We start from the raw sequence: 20,980 nt of genomic DNA, 5'->3' as shown, positions 1-20,980 counted from the left end.
AAACTTGGTTAAATTTTGTGTCTTTCATCCTAACACTAACAAGATTTTGACCTAAATTAGATCAGAGTAGACTTGAGATCACTCAGAGGGCATTTGGTCTGTTTAACAACTAAAATACACACACAGACACTCACACAAACACACACAACAGGTGCAGAATGAGGACTGGCTGTGAATATATCGGGTGCAGTGTTACACGGGCAGCTTGTGGACAGGAAGCTGTGGATCTTCTGTAAATGCCGGACCAAAGCTGGCACAGGAGGTCATCAGATCATCAATTATTCAGCACCACCAGACAAGGACAATCACTTGGTGTCAGCAGGCATGACAGATGAAATAGCCTGCTTCGTTTGGGGGCTTTAGTCCATTCTGTCTGGATTCCACGCCAGTGTCCAGAGAAGGCTTATCATATTGTTTTGATTTGTTATCGTGACATTATTAAGAGTATCAGTCCTCAAAATCTTGTGTCAAACTCTGGCTACTGACACTGTGTTTCTTAAATTCCGTAAGTGTGTCTACTTGCGTTATTGTAACAGTTCACAGTTTGTGATATACTTCATCTGAGCATTGATTTGAACTCAACTGAGCATTAAGTTTAGTTTTATGCTAACACATGTTGCTTTATTTCATAATTAAGGATGAGACATGAGGAAAAAGGTGACAGTGGCTCAGTAACTCTGCATGGTGTTTTCTCACCACACAGTATAACAACTTCACAGTATTTAACAAGTAAGACAGACACGATGACTTACAGACATGAAAATCGACAGTGCACAGCATTTACATTTCCTCTATTCATGCTTCATCTGAAAAAGTGACTTCAAGGTACATCTGTATAATTCATTTCTACATCAAAGGTGTCGACCACACAATTACACGAAGCCCTATGATTTGAGTACAAAGGCTACAGCCCAGAATACAAAGGGGACATTCATGAAATCAAGGATGCATCAATGAGCTACTGATGCAATACTCAGAAATTGTAAGAAAAGTCACCATACTTGGGAAAACAGTCAAAAAGTCACTGTGCACCTAAGCTAAACATACAGTATATTCTGGTGTTACTATTCAGAGATGATGCAGACATGATTCATGAGTTAATGATTGTGTACATGCAAAGTTAGACAAATACAAGAGGCCAACCTCGGCCTTTTTTTACATATCAAATCAAATCCAGTGTAATAAAAGATGGATATGAAATAGTTTGTTTGGTTGCATATTTACTGTAGAACTGATCACTGTTATGCTGGTTGTCCATGAAAAGACATTAACCTGAATTTATCTGAGAATAGCCAATTCACATTACTTATTTACTTGATGTACTGTATCTATGTCTTGGGGATCGAAATAGATACTTAATGAAATAGTGAAATGAAAATTGGGAATCTGTAACCATTTAAAATTATCTTTTGAAACTGAATATCAGCACAAAAATGATGCAGTCTGCCATCAGAGACCCATATTGATTAAACCCCAATCACAAAGAGGAAATATAACAATGAGAGAACCAGATTTGGAAGATTTGAGGTACATTATAGTCAGTCTAAAAAGTTATATAAACAGTAATGTCTCTCACTGTGCTTCCACCATGTGAAACAGTCCTACTGTGTAACTGATCAGTGTCTTTATATAGGTAATTGGATCTGACTAAAGCCATGGCAGCCTGGAAATATCCCCCCTATCAGTGTAAATAACCAGCACTTAATCACCCTTTTAACTCTGTTTCGGTGAAAACGATCTATTAACAAAAGTAAAATGTACAGGAAAAAAAATTACATTATGTCATTTGTGCTTTTATACTGTTTATACAATAGATTTTACATCTGAAAGGTGTAAGAATTAGATTAATTACCCTCCTATATTGTGTCTAGAATATTAACATATACTGTAAGTATGACATGGGATTAAGAACAGCTGTCATGGTTTTAGTTTCAGCAATTTCCTCCCATGATCACAAACTATCTTCAAAGTGACAAAGTGCAAACATGACGACTGTACATTTACGGTTTTGGACATACAAGAATTCTGTGGTAACAAGTTTTTGAATATTAAAATCTGCTACTTAAAAACATTCACGTCACAGAAATTTAGTAAAAAAACAAAACTCAGCACCATCCAATCAAAGGAGGTTGAAATATAGAAAATTAGTTGTATAAATATATTACTTCACTTTCCCAACAGAAAAACGATTTTGGGTAATTGTGTTGGAAACCTAAGTGCTGTGTTCAAATCTCTCACCACTGTGAGTCAAAAGCTGAAGTTAAAAGCTTTTACAATCCTGCCCGTTGATTTTGCATTTGTGTGAACATGGTTCTTGTGTAAGGTATTAAACTAAGACACCTGGTGTAGTGTTTGCAACCTGCTCTAACAAAGAGCCTAAAAACTGTATAGAAAACCCCATTAACACCAAAAATCTTGTTCAAAACTCAATTCTGAACTCAGTTAATTGTTCTACAAATAAAATAAAATGCTACGTGAACTGTGCCCTCCCCTCAGTGATTGACAGAAACCTAAAAACTGCAATAGGAACAAAAATAAATTATATTTTTACTTACTAATTTGAACTCTAATAATAAAAACTTTAAAATCAGTGTGACACTATGTATTTGGATGTATACTATTAACTCTGGTTATAAAAATGTCTGACCTGTCAGCTTATAAAGGTGAGTAAACTGTATTCTGTAAGTCAAAACATGTCAGACTGGTTTACATCTCTGTATCGCTGGTTCAGAGTGGTGCAACTTCATCCAAACAGGTTGGACAGCGGTCGGGTTCGTAGAGGACTGCAGGGTAGCTCCTCACCTCTTCCCACCTCCCCCGTGTCCCTGAAGGAGGCGCTGTGGATGATCTGGGCTCGGTGGCGTCCCCGATGCAGCCGCGCGTTCAGCTTGCTCAGAGACGACTTCCTCTGCATCCCCCCCTTAGTCCTCCCATTCCCGACCGCCTCCTCTGCTGCCTCAGCTGGTGGGTTCAGGAGGCGCAGAGGGTTCAGATTGCCCTGGAGCACTCTGGGAAACCGCCAGCCACGCCCTCCACCGCTGATGCCATTCGTGTTTTCGTTGTCTGATTCAGCTCCTGGAGAGGTGACCACTCCCTCCTCTTGCAGGTCAGCAGCCACTGGTGGGGGGAGGTACTGGATGGCTCGCCTCCCACTGTAGTCTCTCGCCTCAGGGTCTGCCTCCCAGTCTGACAGCAACACGCGGACCACCTGTCAATCACAGCACATCAAGTATAAGGAAACTTCAGACACTAATGTCGTCTTTCACTGTCAGTCATGCAGACTTTATAGGTTTAGGATTTCTCTGATAGCAATACTGTACATGTGTGCTTATCAGCTGAAAATGACATGAAACTGTGGCTCATTAATAATTAAACATCTTAACATTAGGATAATAGTTTACTTCTCTGATGCTGTCTCGTCATGTCTGTCTTGATCAGTTATTCAGGTCCTTAATTAGTGCTGGGTGGCATGGACAAAATCAAATATCATGATATTTTTGACCAAATACCTCGATATCGATATTGCGACAATATTGTAGGGATGACTATTGGTGCTTTCACAAAATATTTACACAATAAGATTTTTGATAAACAATCATCAGTAATGTGGATATAATGACTAAGTGGTTAAAGGCAAATAATAGAACAGCTAGCTTATTGTAATGCAGCCTTTAAAACCAGGAAAAGACAAAACTAAAATGATATCTAGTCTCATATCACAATATCGATATGATATCGAAACATTGCCCAACCCTATGTATAATGCTGATACATTATTTTCCATTGTATGTACAGGCTCATTTACAATTTTTTTCTCTGGTGATGAATGAGCTTTGTCCCTGTCAAATAAAATAATACATTAAAAAAAAAACCAATAAACCCTGAACTCATAATTGTAATATCAGCACATCAGTCCTCACTACAGGATGTAACCTCAACATAAAAATAACATATTTTCCTTGATAGATAATTTTCAATGTCATGATGAAAGCCAAATTACAACCATCTGTTTTTTCTTGGATTTTTCTATCATCATTACTTTTATTTATCTTTCTGGAAAATAAGGTATGTTTGAGACTCCATGCTGCTACACTTCTGACAGGTTCTTGGTATATTACCTCCTGCTACTCTAATTTTAAGTTTAGAAGTTGATGTAAGGACAAGTTTATTGCTTTCCTATGACCAGAGTACAGCCAGCATGCTTTCCTGTTTAAGTCCCACCAAAGGAAATGAACAGGCTCCTCTGAACTCAAATCCAGTAAAACATCCCTTTTAGGGAAGCATTTAGGCAGTTAGTCAAATTTTTAAATTCGTCAAACTGTGACATTCAGGTAGGGGTTATCAGAAACTTCCTTTCAATATTTAGGACTAAATTAACAGCAAGAAAATATTTATCTATAAACAAGGTTACAACTTTAAATATTAATTAATTCATTGTTGTGAAAACTTGTTGTTAGAGAATTAGGTTACTTCATCCTTTTTCCAGATCATTTACTTTGTTTTGAAGAGGACGTTTAATTTTCCTTCTGTAGTAGAGTTTAGACAATTATCTGCTGCTTCACTGAGCAGGTAACACATGACACCCAACTACCACCACCATCAATGCAACCTACCTGTGTGTGTCCATGCATGGCTGCCAGGTGTAGAGGTGTGTATCCAGCACTCGATCGGACATTAATGTTCACAGGCACAGCATTCTCCTTGGCGAAGGCCAGCAGTTGGGAGAGCAGCTCAGCTTTGCCTTGCTTAGCCGCCCAGTGGAGGCAAGTAAAGCCGGTCACAAAGTCTCTCTTGGCCACCAGGCTGGGTTCAACAGCTAGCAGGGGCTGCAGGCTTTCCCACAGGCCGTCTGAGGCGCACAGCATCCACTCGTGCTCTAGCGGATCCAGGGTCACTGAGGCACAGTCCTCGTCAGTAGCTGAGGAGAGGAGCGATGTAGAGTCACCATCGCTTCTCACAGAGTCCCGGAGGCGTGAGCCACGGTTGATCAGAGACCTCCGAACCTGCAGAGGGAAGAACATGAGTGAAAGAGGTGCACACTTTACAAAATTCTTTTTTTTTTGACACCAGATAATAGTTCTTTAGTGTTATGCCACTGCCCATGGCTAGCATTTGCAAAAAACAGAGTATCCTACCTGAGGAGAACTACTCATCATCAGCTCTATGAAGTTCCTGCGGCTTCCCTTAGGGGTGTTGATATCGCCAACAGGGTCCAGCCCCTCCAAGGCGCTGTCTTCAGATAGGCAGCTGGTCAGCATGGCCCGCTGGGACCCTTTGGAGACCCTTCGCGCTCCTCTTGCTTGCTGGCTGTGGGACCCTCCAGGGTGTGCCTGGTCCAAATCTGGCATTCCAATAACTGGGGCTGACTCTCGCCTCCTTCTGTCTCTCAGCTTCACCTCCCCTCCTCCAGCAGGAGCAGGACTCATTGTGTTGGTCTTATTATTCTGGGAGGGGACTGCAGGTTGCTCATTGCCGTTTGACTGCTTGTCATTGTCCAGACTGGCAGCTAGTGGGCTGGAAGCTCCTGTAAAACCATTGAACATGTTTTTTTTTTCCTCTCATTGCTACCCAGCTCTGATATTGCATGACAGTTTGTACATACTGGAGCACTGAAAATGGATGCACTGGTTGTTCCCAAACTGTCGGGACTCACAAAGGTACATGCAAGATAAATCTGATGGGTCACAATGTGATTAGCAACAGAGAAAAGCAGAAAAAACATATTTCTGCTGCACAAATGTTTACTTCCCTGTTCCCTTCCCTTTTTTTTTCTTGTGAATTATTGAGTAATTTTGCTTTTCAAGGAAAATTCTTCCTATAAAACAAGTAAAACCTGAATTTATCTTTGGTTAAAAACTGGTCACAACCTTTTCATATGTGCTACCTGTGATGGGTTGCAGGTTGACATTGTTTCATTTCAACGGGTCACAAAGCCATAAAGGTTGGGCACAACTGGCCTATATGACATAACCTTAACAGATCCCAAAGCATCAATTAGCCTAACTGTATCCCACACAAGTATGCACGAATATACGGTAGTCTTATTATTCTACTTTGTGTCATCGTTTTCCGAAGGTATTGATAATGGGATTTTGGCAGGTATTGGCCTTCAAAAACAATGGCTAAACCGTGGTACCGGATGTTGTTGTAGCCTAAGTTACTATCCAGTGGGCCGATGTGAGAAATTACATCTGACCAAATAAATAGATAAACAGAAAAAAATGATTACACAAAAATAGGTATAGATAACTAATATAAAAATGCCACAATGTTATCAAAAGGTGGGTGATAAATAAAAAAAAATCCTGGACAATAGAAGTGGATCAAATAAAACGGGGAATCCCTCACCTGTTTGCTCTCCGTTGTCAGGGTTGCCGTTGACATAGTCGTTGTCCTGGAGATTACCGTTACCGTTGCACTCCGCGTGATCGTGGCTCTCTGCGTCCGTTCGCATCACCGACTCCGCTGTGCATTCAGTGTTTAAACATACGAATTTCACGCCGTTTTCCACTTTCACGAAACCCACGGCGTCCACGATGCTTGTCAGCGTCTCACGATCCACCTCTTCCTTCGACGGGTCATTTTCCTCCCAAACTGATAGGAAATGATCGATCAGCTCCATCTGTTGGACCCTCCCTCCTCTCTCCATAAGGAACTCCTGCACAGCTCGCTGCGTGCACTGGGACGCCATCGTCATCCTGAACGGCCCGAGCGGGGCGCGGAGATAGCTGAGTTATATCAGAGCGTTTCGTAATCACTTCATGTTCAAAGCCGCTGTCAGTCACTGATCTCGGGTGAAAACGGATGACAGCATCCTCTCCTCCTGGCCTCCTCTCCTCTCCTCCATGGGCTCGATCAGTGTCCAGCTCTGGCAGATAGGGGTCGCACGTCGCCGGAGCAACCGAGAAAACGGCTCACAGTCATGCTGCGTTCCATTGCACCTCGTAAACTTGTGTGTTCACACCTAAACAAGATGCTATTATTTTTTGATGTAGTTCCCACAGGTTCTCTTTAGGTTCTCTAAGTTTTTAAAGAATTTCGATCTCATAGAAATTAACATTACTTGCTCTAAGCACATTTTTATTAGAAATATTGATATATTGATATTGAATATAGTTATTCAATAACTTTGCTCATGGTGAATTTGCACATCTTTATACTCCTACTCTACCTCATTATATGTTTAAACTTAAGCAACTTTGCACGATTGTCTTATGTATATAGTGTTATCCTATGTTTGTATTTTATTATATTTATAGTATATGCTAAGGTTTTTTCTTATATTTTTTATTGAGTTATTTTATTTTATTTAGATTTTTGTTCTGTTTTTTTATCTATAGATATATACTTCTCTCTTTTAGTGTTGTGTATTTACTGTTCCTGTGCAATGCCTTAGCTTGTATTCAAAATAAATACTGCATTAAAGTGAAAGAAGTGTCCTTCAAAATTTTACATTGAATTTACCCTGAAAAAGAAGTATTGGAAATATTTAGGCTAAGTATTGACTATGTCTGTGTTTTTCTGCAATTCAGATAGGAAAACAATATTTAATTTGTTTTTTCACTGTGCTCATTCAAATGTATTTTGGTTAGATATGCAAAACTATATAAAAAGGAAACTGGGTACTAATGTACAGATTGATGTATTTGATGTTATGTTATATTGTGTGTTCAGTGATCATTCTTGGTAAATTCCTCATCCACAAATATAAATGGCCAGGCTCCAAACCATGTGAAAAACTACTAAGCAGGTCAATTAATGTACTCTTGACAAAACTGTAAAACTCTTGTAATTTGTTGTGGGTTCAACAAGTACAAGTGATCTTTGTAATTGTCAAGCATCCATAAATACCAGATGTATAGCATATCGGGCTGAAATTTACTATTTTCTCACAGTCCACAATTGCAACACACAATGAAAGAGACTGAGCTGTACCACTATACAAAGAAGGGGGGTTGCATGTACAAATACAGGGAATAATCTTGCTTTGCCTACAAATACCCACAAAGATGATGCGATTTCTTCCTAGACACATTTCAATGTTTAAGTTTCGGTGACAGTTTCACCTACTTTATGGAATTTTGGTTGTGGAGCATATTTACAAACTATAAATATCACCTCATTCCTATCTTCTTTGGAATGGTCTAGTCTGTCCAGTTGTCGACGGTAGAGGCGGTGAGGCGGTCCTGAGCAGAAATCTTAAAAAAAGAAAAGTTTTAGTCAGTTTTGTGGTGTTATTCTTGAATCCACTTGGAATATTAAATTCTGTGTAAAACTATGGCTTCTTCCGATGTTGCTCGGCAGCCGGTTAGTATTTTTCTTCTTTGTTGGTGACAATGTTCATGACAGTTGAGCAGGGAGTGTCCGAGGCTATCATTAAGTTAGCTACCGCTAGCCAGATAACCAACGTTACTTTATGTCCTTCAAGTTATGGAAAACCAGCTAAACATAACCGACACACAGCGCATGACACGACAAAACATCTGCCTTTAACTTAAATGTATATATAGAACATCAAGCGGAACTTTTCAACTTTTAAGAAGTGAGTCCGTATTACATCTTTCATCAAAATATATCGCGGGGGGCGTTAGCTGGCTGAAACACTCAGCAAGCCACCCAACAGTCAAAAGTTAATTAAACAGGGTGTGTGCGCTTCCCGGTTAAACACCTTTGTTTTAGAGTCACCAGTACAGAAAATACCAAAGTGTTGGGTCATATTCTTTATGTAGGTGACGACAGCTATGTAGCTTGATAAGCGCCACTGAGTCGCTAACGTCACATTTTTGAATGAAATGTGGCGTTCACGTACACCAACCAAGCTATCTGGCCAAAAGTAAATTAGTTGTTGAAACTTGTGGGGACTTTTAGTGTTCCCCACAGAGACAAGGTGGAGTACAATTATCAAAAGTTGAAGGTCTATTATGAAGAATTTCTTGAACATCAGCATTTTGTATCATGCTCTGTAACTACGTCAGTGTTAGCCCTTAAATTAGCTGGCTGGTGATACTCCAGATTTCTGAATACAAGTTCAGACGGGGGCAGGTCAAAGGAGGACAGTTTGAGAAAACTGGATTAGCCTTAAACTATGTTAAGCGAGATGAGCTTTTAGTTGCTTGCAGATGGAGAGAAATTTACTAATGTAGGATATGGTTCTTCTCGAAGTTATCATTGATTGAGAGACAGACTTAGACTTGTAAAACATGTTTTTAGACCTTAAAAGACACTTTTAAATGTGATAAAATCTCAAAGCTGTTTTAATTTCAATAAATTTAGGGTTGCAAGTTTAAAAGGGGAATGTGTTGAGCACTAATTGTGTGAAATATAATAGGTGGCCTGACCATGTTATAAGCATATGATTCTGTTTGTTATCAACAAGTGCATTATTTTGTGACTTTACTTTAATTACCCACAATAAGACATTTCTTAAAAGGTGAACATAATATCTAAGTCAATATCGATCTATGATATATAATATGGACCGGTGAACCGATTGAATAAGCAGATAAATAAACAGAACATTTTAAAGTATGCAGCTGGTTTGTTATTACAACAATTACTCTCTATAATAATACTCAGTGGACGTGTTCATTTCATTATTTTTGCTTGTGAAAATGTCTGCAGCATTTTGAGACTGATTTGTCTTTCTGTGCAATGTCTTCCTCAGCATAAGGGGGTCCGGCCACTGTCCCTGGCGGGCCATGTGGGCTTTGATAGCCTCCCAGATCAGCTTGTCAACAAGTCCATCTGCCAGGGCTTCTGCTTCAATATTCTCTGCATCGGTAACATTTCATACACACACCTGCACACACACACACACATATACTTAAACATACTTATATAAAACATATACATAGACCTTTACTGTAACATGGACACACACACACATTGTCACACAGCATGCTAGTGTACTCACACAGAACTACATTTAAACACTTTCTTTTTTTTTTACCTGGTTGACTCAATATAATTGAGCAGATTCTTTTACTACATGTAAGTCATTGCATAGGTCTGTTGTCTGACCTTTCTCTTAGCTCCTTAGCTGGAATGCATTCTGACCACGATGGCAGCGCTTGATACTCCTGATAACAATATTATTCTAATAGCTGTGTGACTTCGTGGCAGTAGCAGACTAGAAGTTAGAGGAGCTGCACTCTGATAAGGATGCTGGGAAAAATGTAGTTGTGTAAATAAGTAATATTTTTACTTCCTCAACAACTGCCATCACTATATCGATGAACAGTGTGAACTTGAAGCTGAGTGTTCAGTTATCCTACACTTAGTACATGAAGTTTTAGGAATAATACATTTGTTAAAGCAGTTTGTTTTGGTGTCAGATGTTCACACTATGTTGCATCTCTGCTGTGAAGTGTAATAGCTAAAAACTGCATCTCCATCTTTTTTTTTTTTTTGGCTTCAGGTGAGACCGGTATTGGCAAGTCTACCCTGATGGACACTCTGTTCAACACCAACTTTGAGAACTTCGAGTCATCCCACTTTGAGCCTCAGGTGAAGCTGCGGGCCCAAACTTATGACCTGCAGGAAAGCAACGTCAGACTACGCCTTACCGTGGTGAACACGGTGGGCTTTGGGGACCAAATGAACAAACAGGAGAGGTGAGTATGATATTGATCATGAACAAGAGTGACCATCAACCAGTTTTTTTTCTTCTTTTTTTTTTTTACAGCAGAATCTCTAATCAACCCTGTATGTCTGTCCTGTAGCTATCAGCCGGTGGTGGACTACATCGACAGGCAGTTTGAGAGTTATCTGCAGGAAGAGCTCAAAATCAAGCGCTCCCTTCACAACTACCATGATTCACGAGTCCACGCCTGCCTGTACTTCATCTCGCCCTCAGGTCACTCCCTCAAATCCCTGGACCTGGTCACCATGAAGAAACTAGACAGCAAGGTAGGATAATATAATGTTTTTTCTCATATATTTATATACTGTATATTGGTATATTAGAAGGTGTTTCCCAGACAGGGATCAACAGAATATTTTTTGAATTCTCTGGGGGTATATTGTGCAAATTAGCAAACGGCTCATTTTACAGGAGTACACTAGGATGTATCATCCAAGATGTTTCACACTTATTAGATGGTAGCTTTTAGCTTTTTTCATTGTGTAGCCACTTGTAATAGCAGACTCATCTACAGTGAAAACAAGGTGATATTAATAAACAAAAGATTACCAAACAGTTGTTTGTAAATGGCTACATTGTGAAACAACAGGAAACACACTGTTAGGCAGTGTGTTATATTCTTGCAGTCAAACATGTTTGCACAGAAAATAGAGTCATTTAAGCAGAGATGCACTTAACAGCGGTTTCCTTAAAATGTTTTTTCAGATTATTCTTTGGCCAGTTTCCTTTATTAGATAAGTTAAAGTAGGGCTGCAACTAACAATTTTCTCAATTACTTTATTAGTTGTTCGGTCTATAAAATGTCAGAAAATCGTGAAAAATGTTGATCACCATTCCCCTAAACCCAAGATGCAACCTCAGATGTCTTGTTCTGTCTCAACCAAGAGTCCTCTACCCAAAGATATTCAGTTTACTATCATAGAGGACTAAAGAAACCAGAAAATATTCACTTTTAAGAATCTGCAACTAGAGAATTTCAGCATTTTTTTTCCTTTAAAAAAAAGTGACTCAAAACTATTAATTGATTATCAAAATAGTTGGCGATTAATCATCTGATCGTTGCAGCTCTAGTGCAGACGGTAAAGGGAAAGGACATGCAACAAAGGTCCCTCGCCAGAGTCAAACTGGGACTTTGGGGACCACAGTATATACAGTAGTATGTGTCTTTATCACATAAAGCTGTTTCTGTCATACATCACAATTTTGCGTCCGTTTGGAGCGTTGGTTGTGCACGGAGATGGAGATGTGACAGGGTCAGAGGTCAGTGTGCACGTCGACAAACATCCTGGCAGACATTTGAAAATACCGTCGGTGTTTCTCATCAGTTTCTCGCATTGGCAGAAAGAGAGAAACATACTCGCCATTGTCACAACATGCTTGATTTAGGGGCCTTACATACCATCTACGACTGCTGCTGTTGCTTTTTCTGCCGTGATCTGAATGAACAAAATAGTAACCTCCTCGAGTGTCGCCATGTTTATTGTTCATATCATGTTAATCAAGTTCTGTTTACATCCTTAGTTCTCTGGTGTGACCTCTAGTGGAATCCTCCAGTAACAGGACATAGTGTGAACAATTCTGTTCATGACAAAGCCGGTTGTCAATGTGAACTACTGCCTGGTTAAAAAGCAAGTATATCCCCGGCCTAAGTCACCAAAAATATGTAAATTCTTCTTGGAGTCCTTTTAAACTGTTTGATTAATTTCAACACAGGGGGGGTCTTTTCACAGGGAGGTTTCTTGGCTCTGAGCTGTTGCCAGGCAACCAGCGGAGACTCCAGGAAGTTAATGTGCCTGGCGAAGAAACAGTCCCACATATCACCTAATGTAAAACTGTTACAGATTAAACAAATGAGATATAAAACGCTACTTAGTGAGTTTTAGAGGTGCTGGTTGGTCTGAGGCAGAGTAGTCTTTATGCTAAGCTAAGCTAAGCTAAAAGGCTGCTAGTTGTAGCATCATATTTAATGAACAGATATGAGAGTTTTATCAATCTTTTCATCTAATTCTTCACCAGAAAGTGAGTAAATGTATTTTCTAAATTGTTGCAAGAGTTTTTTGTTTGTTTTTAGTCAGTAGGGCACACAGGAACCAGATGTGAATAACGTATGGAAACAGATCACAAACGTATGCGTGTGAGACAGCTGGATGTTCTGTGTTAGGGATGTTCTATGCTGCGGTCGCTTCTAGGGTGTTTTTTGTGTGGCTGTTGGGGGAGGTTGTGGTCAGAAACTTTCCCATGCTCCCTGTGTGTGTATGTGTAGTGACTTGTGTGTGTTTTTTTTGTGTGTGTGTGTGTGTGTGTTTGTGTGTGTGTGTGTGTGATTTCACCGCCGCAGAGTGTCAGTAACCCAGGATTTGCGTGTGAAAAGAGCAGAACAAGCGGTGGAATGCTGTAATCGCCTCACGCACACACACACTCGAGTTGTCCTTTTGTGTCACTGTACAGATACACAGAGAAAGAGCCATTTGTTGAATCCACGGCGCTGCCAGAGAGACAGTCAGTCACTCAGACGGCTGTTGGAACAGATCTCGTAGCATTTTGTTTTCTCTGCCGGGATCAGTGTGTATTCTCCTTGTGTGTGTGTGTGTGTGTGTGTGTGTACGGGTGTGTGGTCTGACTCAGAAGCCTTGTGTAGTGGCAACGACTCATTCCAAGCCTCTTTTGGTACGAGATGACTGACAGACGGACAGGAATGTGGGGATGACTTGGACAGCAGAGTGGGCTGCCGGGCCAGAAATAACATCAGTAAACTCGGTTTATATTACACTTCTCTTAAAGCAACTTTTAAAAAAAATACTTAACATGAAGGAATATAAACAAATATCACAAGAATAGTTTGGTTTTTTTGTTGAATTTTATTTGGCAGAGCCCGACTATTCATGGAATGTTGATCAGTGAGATTAGCTTGTTTTAGCTCAGAAACGAGGGCCAACGCAGCAGATGTCGTATGAGGAGCCGCTTTGCTCAAAGTTGAGGGAAGTTGGTTAAACAAATTTGTCTTAACTTTTTCTCTAAAAACTACACACAAATGAACAACGATAAATAGAATTGCTGCTGTAGTGCCGGAGCTGCAGGCATGTAGGTAAAGTGGATTACAATTTCTCATTCTAGGGTTACAACAATTATTTTCATTATTGATTAATCCACCATTTATTATCTATTTGTTTCGTCTGTAAAATGTTAAAAAAAAATAGTGTAAAATGCCTGTTCAAGGTTGAAATAGCTTGTTTTTTCAGTCCACATCCCCAAAATGATCAATTTACTATCACATAAGACAAAGAAAAGCAACAAATCCTCAAGTAACAAGATGGATTTTAGGTCATATTTGGCATTTTTTGCTTGAAAAATAACTGAAACCATTAATAGATTGTCAAAAATCATTGTCGATTAATTTTCTGTCAGCTCCATTACTCTGTTCTGGTTATTTTGATGGGCAAAACTATGATGAAACCCAAGTTTTATATAATGTATATAAGAAGCTGTTCTGGCAACGTTTTCAATTAGCATGAGTCACTTAAAGCCATGATGTGTATGATATATAAAATATGCTGATCTCGGTGCCTCATTTTGTTCTCTAGTGGTAGTTTTTAGTGTCAGCTGTCATCATTTCCTGTAGCCAGAGCTTCCGTCTCGTCAACTGAGATGCCGAATGTCTGTTTAAGAAAACAGAAGCAAATATCACAGGAGACTGTAATGTTATTTTTTGTTGTATTTTTTTTTTTTTATCATGATCCTCACTTGAAATTTCAGAAGTTATTTATGTTCTTTAAAAAATATGTGTTTCATGTATCTCATCTCGCTGTAGGTGAACATCATCCCAGTGATCGCCAAAGCCGACACCATCAGTAAGAGCGAGCTGCACAAGTTCAAGATCAAAATCATGAGCGAGCTGGTCAGCAACGGCGTCCAGATCTACCAGTTCCCCCTGGATGATGAGACAGTAGCCAAAGTCAACACTACAATGAACGTAAGAACACACACTCACACACACACATACACACACACACACACATACACACACACACACACTGTCTTTCTTACATTATATTATTTGCCGTAAAGGTCTCAAGAATCTTAAACTTAAACAAGCAGACACAATGTGTTTGTGACACAGGAAGTATATAAATGTACGTGTTATGCCTAAAATAAGTTGTGAAAGTTGTGGATCCAGCTGGTAAACTTTTATCACAGTTTATTTTCAAATGTATACATATTATAAACTGCTATTTTTTTGTAGGGTCATCTGCCGTTCGCTGTGGTCGGCAGCACGGAGGAAGTCTCCGTCGGCAATAAGATGGTGAAGGCTCGTCAGTATCCCTGGGGTGTAGTACAAGGTAGGACGGATCATTGTGTGTTTCTACACAACTTTGCCTGTATTGTTAAATATCATGCTGTTAATTAGAGGCTCCTATTGATTCAGCATTAATGGACATCTATCTGTTTCTTCTGACCAGTTTCTTTTTTTTTTTTTTTTTTCACTAACAAGAATCGTTTTCCCGTTAATTCCTTCACTCGTGCCACGTAGAAATGAATGTGGTTAGAGCTCAGTGTACTGTAACTAAAGAAAACACAAGAACTGCTGCAAGTCATACCAAACAAAACAAAACTTTCTGGGACACACTAAAATCTGCTGAACACACCAGTGATTACTAAAGGTCAAGTTCAGCAGCTGTTAGTGTCTCTCCATCGCTCCATTGAGTGCAATTCATATGTTTTGTGTATTTTCCTGTTTTCTTTAGACTCAGTGCGGCTAACGCAACTGCATGAAGAGATAGCGCTAGGTCTAATTCATCAATCATTTTGTGGGTGAACTGACCCAGTTTGTTTTCATCTTACTGGATGATGACATCATATACTTAAGGATAATTGTACTGTGACATTTTGAGATCAGCACACGCCTCTTCAGCGGGGTTTAGTGTGTAAAAGCCTTCAGTGAAACCAACCCGGTCGACCTAAAGATGCTGCTAAACAACCTTAAAAAAAACCCATCCATTCCTGTGACTCTCAGTGGAGAACGAGAACCACTGCGACTTCGTGAAGCTGAGAGAGATGCTGATCTGTGTAAACATGGAGGACCTGAGAGAGCAGACGCACACCCGTCACTACGAGCTGTACAGACGCTGCAAACTGGAGGAAATGGGATTCAAAGACACAGACCCAGAGTGCAAACCTGTCAGGTGAGCTGCCAACTTACAAACGCGCGCACGCACACGGAGGAATACGACGACAGACGACTAACCTTTTTATATATGTGTGTGTGTGTGTGTGTGTGTGTACGCAGTTTGCAGCAGACTTACGAAGCCAAGCGTCAGGAATTCCTGGTGGAGCTGCAGAAGAGAGAGGATGAGATGAGGCAGATGTTTGTGCAGAGGGTGAAGGAGAAGGAGTCTGAGCTGAAAGAGGCTGAGAGAGAGGTACGTAGACGAACACAGCCGCTCTTCATCTGCACCGTATATCTCGTGTCAAAGGAGGTGCATGTTGACACTAGTGGTGTGAATATTTGCTTGTCAGAAATACGATTGATTGATGCAATGAATCAATTCAGTAACATTTAGCCATTTTTAACATTTTCTTTCCTCTTAGAAGTAGCAAACCGGTAGTTTACTCATTACATATTTGAACATGATTTCAACAACTTCTTTTCCTTTTTGAAGTTGTTTGTCTCTCTTCTGAACGATCAGGAAACCAAGCTGCATTTATGCTTAATGATGTTTTTCATTTTTCTTGATATCAAAGTAGAAGCAATATTTCCTCCCATACAAAGAAAACTTTTTTTACCTTTACAAGATTAAAGAAACTATGCTGCAACTATTGCTATACTATTACAACTCTTAATGGATTTGTCTGGGGCCGCCCCCCTAATAGTCAATCAACAGTTAGTTAACGAGAAGAGTTTAAAATGAGGTCAAAACCTCGTACAGTACATGGCAGGACTGTGTATAAAATGCTAGAGGGGTTTTAGATTGAAACAAAGGATACAGGAAGTGGAGACACCTGGACAAGGAAACCAATGAAGTGAACTTCAGCACAGATAACAGAATAGCAGAAGGACAGATTCCTCAGGAAATATCTGTTCAGCTTCGGCACTTTCCTGCTGGGAAACCGCCTAAAATGAAAGATAGGATTAAACGGAAATAAATGACCCACGGGACTGAGAAAGGTAACTCAGTCTCCTTGCTGGTTGTTCTGGTATAATGACACATTAATTGTCATTATAACAGGCAGCTGGCATCGTGCTTGTAAAAATGATATTTTAAAGGCTCATTATTATAGTTTTGTATTTCTCTGTAATGTAGCACAGTGTTAACAATGTTACTTATAACATTCTTTATCAGTAGTGGAACTCAAACCATTTTCTGATGTCCAAAAATATATATTTAAATTATTAAATTAATATTATAATCGTGCAATGACTAGTCGACTAATGGCTTGAACTAATAACTACTAGTTGACTCGGAAAATCTTTGGTCAGGAGCCTTAGACGTGTCGATCAACAGAAAATTAATCTGCAACTATTTTAATAATCAAATCATCGCTTTAGTAATTTTTTAAACATAAATGCCTAAAATTTTCTGTTTTTAGCTTGTCAAATGTTAAGATTTGATGCTTTTTTTTGTCATAAATGATAAACTAAATAAACTGTTGATTGGACTTTTTTTTTTTTTTTTTACTGTTTTATGGCATTTTATAGACAAAACGATTAATCAAGAAAATAATCAGCAGATTAATCGATAATGAAAATAATCACTGGTTATTAATAATTAATAAATGAATAATTTCTGCTAAATCTGCTAGAAAGGAAGGTCTCTAATGTTGGTACTTGCTCTACTCGAGTCTAGATGTCTAGAACTCACCCCTGCTCTGGTCTCTGTGTGTGTTTTCAGCTGCAGAGCCGTTTCGAGCAGCTGAAGCGCCTCCACGCGGAGGAGAAGTCGGCTCTGGAGGAGAAGAAGAGACTCCTGGACGACGACCAGAGTTCCTTCAGCAAGAGACGCGCCGCCGCTCAACTCCTGCAGGCCCAGAGCCTCACCGCCAACGGCAAGAAGGACAAGGACCGCAAGAAGTAAGAGGCCTCTCTGAAAACCAACGCTGATATTTCACGGGGAATATTCAGGATCCTTAAAGTTTTACAAATTTGTCGGCAGTAATGATGAAATGAGTGTCGAGTATTCACTTCATTTGATACAGTATACATCGCCACCTGCTGGTAACAGTACTGTGGGGCAGCAAATTTGAAGACTACAGAGAGTATTTAAGATATACGAGTGCACTGATATGAGCAGGATAGTAGATTTAATCCCCATGTGTTAACTTCTCATATTTGTCTATTGTGCGTTTTACAATTTCTCAAACTTAATAAATATTAAACGTGACCCTGAATAAGTTTGTCTGTTAAACGAGGGCAGCAGAATAGAATTGGAAAAAACACATAGTTTAAGAGTTTAAAGGGACATTTAAGGTACTGAACACGTTGTAATTGTACAGAGGAAATTCACTATCAGGGTGTGGATGTCGTTTTTATGGAATGTGCTGATGTAAATCTGTCTCTCTTTGTTTCCTCTTGTCAGTTCTGGCTTCATGTGAAGACTTTTGGATCCGAACCAAACTCAAGTGTGACCAGTGACATTCAGACCTGTCACATCCTTTCCAGCTCTTTGTGGCCAGTCTCAGACACTAACCAGGAAGGACCCCCCACACACACACATACACACACACACCAGCAGTGCGTACGAGTTTGTTTTTGTGCCAAAGTTAAGACGACTGTTCCCAAGACTCCTGCGCACAATTTCCTCTGTGTTATTTTTAATCCTCTTTTGTGCGGTTTATACCTCTTTTGTGTAATATTTTATATTTATCCTTTCATTTTTATATAAAACTTTAATTTTCCATATACCTCCTTTTTTTTTTTTTTTTTTTTTTTTTTAAACTTTTGCCCAGACTGAGGGACTCCTCAGAGAATTGACTTAAACACAGCCTCCTCCCTAGATCCTGCACACAGATCAAAGGATCTGGATTAGCTACTAACAATACAGAAAGTCTCAGTCTTTACTGAATAATGAGATCACACTTTTTAATACACCGTTCAAGTCTAACGTGCTTATAATTTATTATAAAACCACCTTCAGATGTAAATTTGGTACAAATTTTACATGTTGGTCTCACGTCTGAATAAACACCCGAGTCACTTTTTCATTAAAGTTACAATAGGGTTCTGACTCGTCTCACCTACTAAACCTGAAGTTTGGCCTTCTAAGAGCACTGTAATAAATAATTCATGTAGTTATCATATCTAATTTACTAAGAAAATAATTAATAATTAAATTCCTTGTGGTGTGAGACAAAAATGGAACAAAAACTTTAGGAAATTCCCAATAATCATCAGACTTTTATTCATATCAACAGCTTACAAAATGATCACAACCTAACTGCTTGTTATTTTTATCTTGAGCTCCGTCGGATTTTATAAAACAGGCAGCAGAATTATCTTTTATTATATCAAGTTTCTAACAAATAATGACACTGATCATGATATTTATCAGGGGACCTACAAGAGTTGCTTAGACCAGTTATCCCTCACGCTCACAGTGGCCGTTAATAAAGCCACGGAGAGAAACAATCATTCCAAAGATCATGCAAAAAAAAATAGTTTTAGAATCACTCGATATCATAATTCACCTTCTCACAGCTGTTGTCAGGCAGTGCTGCTGCTGCTGCTGCTGTGAGGAAGACAGGAAGCTTTGTGCTCTCTGTCGTCAACCTCTCGTCGTATCTGCAATCGTCCTGCCATGTTTGAAAAGAGACAGAAGAGAGACATGTTTGAATGCCAGAAAGCCATTACTTACTCAAATATTACATGATCCATGTCTGAACAGGGCTTTAGTGATCATTTCTGAATCTAGTGTGTTTATCATTAATAGTAAGCGTACTCACTGAACACTATAATTAATGTTCCCTTTACTGTATCATCATTATAGAGGTCAGACAGTGTTATTATGTCTGATTATACCTGCTATAAACTTTTAATATGGACAAACCAGCCACACTAATTGTCCTCTAGTTGTTCCAAAGAGAAAGTCATTTCCAAACTTTTTCAGTCCAAACACAGTTTTACAGTTTTTCTCGGAGGTTGAGGTTTTGTTTTGGATTAGGTACATGTTACAGTACAGTATCTTGTGTGAATTATCATCTTGTGTGTGCGTGTGCGTGCGTGTGTGTGTGTATATATATATTGTGTTTTACCTGCTCCCTTATTTTTTTTCCTACCGACACAACAAACTTTTAAAGTTTGCAATACGGTCTGTCTGAAACGGACTGACTCATGGAAAAATAATACATCATGGATTCAGTGTTTTTGTTGAGGAAGATGAAGGAGGAAGAGAGGGAAGACGCTTCTCTCTGGAGTCAAGACGAGACAGGGATTCACACCTCGTGTCATCTAACAGTACAGAGTAAACCAGGACACTGTGACACTGGTTTCCGCTAAAAGTGTGATATTTAAACCGACATTTACTCACAAACACTGCCACTTTACATTTACACTAGTGCTTAAGACGTGTTAGTGCCTTATCTGTGTGCTTACTGTAGAAATACACTATCCACTTAACTTGTACATCCAGGGAAACCCACCGATGCCTGATGGAGTGAAGCTTTTCTAAGACACATTTGTACTACACTTGTATTTATGGAATAAACAGTGTTACTTGGGAGCCTTTATCCTTCTTTCTAAATAAATCTTTGTATTTTTGTCATGATACATTGTGCTTGTCTGTTTGATTTGATCTCACAATATGATGTCGGAGCAATGAACGCCTGTTACTTTTCCTTTACAGCTATTCAGGCTGTTTCTATCTCTCTGTTAAACCAGTATATAAAAGGTTGAGAGACTCAATAAAAGATTTATTAAAAGCTAGTTAATTTTAAAAGAGAAGGTCCACACTTAACAATCCTTTCTGTATTTACGTCCCACTTTAGCTGGTTGTCAAACACTGTATCTAAGTACTTTTAAGAGCTGACAGTTTGCAGTCTCCCAACATGTATGATGCTTCCTGTGTTAAGATGTTATCTCTACTGTGTCTAAACACACATTCAACTCCGAAAGAATGTCGTTACACCACTTCCCAAAAGTGGGAAGAGCGCAGCCTAGTCCTGATCTGGACCCTGAAGGACTGCATGTGTCATCTGAGAATTTGAAATCTGCAGCTGTTGGTGTACATGATAAAAAGAATCACAAGCCTCCCTTTTGCTTTAGAGGAAAATTTAGTGCAGTAGCTTAACATCTTCCCTGCTCACTTGCTATATTTGATCACACACACACATAAAGGAATTGCCCTGCAC

The 20,980-nt window shown here is 39.3% G+C and overlaps 2 protein-coding genes across 3 annotated transcripts; one reads left to right on the top strand and one right to left on the bottom strand.

Moving 5' to 3' along the window:
• Positions 1-589: 589 nt before the first annotated feature.
• On the bottom strand, positions 590-8,248 carry sowahca (sosondowah ankyrin repeat domain family Ca). 2 transcript variants are annotated; one of them, XM_067603285.1, is made up of 5 exons: positions 8,119-8,248; positions 6,349-6,964; positions 5,136-5,524; positions 4,614-5,003; positions 590-3,208 (listed from the first exon to the last, which is right to left on the bottom strand). In XM_067603285.1, exons 2-5 carry the CDS (start codon positions 6,695-6,697, stop codon positions 2,744-2,746), a joined length of 1,593 nt encoding a protein of 530 aa, XP_067459386.1. In that variant the 5' UTR covers positions 6,698-6,964; positions 8,119-8,248; the 3' UTR covers positions 590-2,743. The 2 variants fall into 2 exon arrangements, with proteins under 2 accessions (XP_067459386.1, XP_067459385.1); XM_067603284.1 differs by lacking the exon at positions 8,119-8,248 and having other exon boundaries at positions 6,349-7,991.
• On the top strand, positions 8,166-20,399 carry septin10 (septin 10). Its single transcript, XM_067603287.1, has 10 exons — positions 8,166-8,307; positions 9,665-9,779; positions 10,418-10,613; positions 10,722-10,908; positions 14,451-14,612; positions 14,883-14,979; positions 15,654-15,822; positions 15,927-16,059; positions 17,530-17,708; positions 18,214-20,399. The coding sequence occupies exons 1-10, from the start codon at positions 8,278-8,280 to the stop codon at positions 18,227-18,229; spliced, it is 1,284 nt and encodes a 427-aa protein (XP_067459388.1). The 5' UTR covers positions 8,166-8,277; the 3' UTR covers positions 18,230-20,399.
• The last annotated feature ends 581 nt before the right edge of the window (positions 20,400-20,980 follow it).

This window comes from Thunnus thynnus, chromosome 11, assembly GCF_963924715.1.
Source record: "Thunnus thynnus chromosome 11, fThuThy2.1, whole genome shotgun sequence".
In the NCBI taxonomy this organism is placed as follows: Eukaryota; Metazoa; Chordata; class Actinopteri; order Scombriformes; family Scombridae; genus Thunnus; species Thunnus thynnus.
The sequence above is the reverse complement of the archived record's forward strand: the minus strand, read 5'-3'. Positions and strand labels throughout refer to the sequence as shown.

Excerpts from the sequence above, each read along its gene's own strand:
- septin10 (XM_067603287.1), top strand. The coding sequence starts at position 8,278 with ATGGCTTCTTCCGATGTTGCTCGGCAGCCG. Across the intron at positions 14,613-14,882 it reads AAGTCAACACTACAATGAAC|GGTCATCTGCCGTTCGCTGT; the intron begins GTAAGAACACAC and ends ATTTTTTTGTAG. Across the intron at positions 14,980-15,653 it reads TCCCTGGGGTGTAGTACAAG|TGGAGAACGAGAACCACTGC; the intron begins GTAGGACGGATC and ends TGTGACTCTCAG.
- sowahca (XM_067603285.1), bottom strand. The coding sequence starts at position 6,697 with ATGACGATGGCGTCCCAGTGCACGCAGCGAGCTGTGCAGGAGTTCCTT. Across the intron at positions 5,525-6,348 it reads TGACAACGGAGAGCAAACAG|GAGCTTCCAGCCCACTAGCT; the intron begins GTGAGGGATTCC and ends ATGGTTTTACAG. Across the intron at positions 3,209-4,613 it reads CCATGCATGGACACACACAG|GTGGTCCGCGTGTTGCTGTC; the intron begins GTAGGTTGCATT and ends TGTGATTGACAG.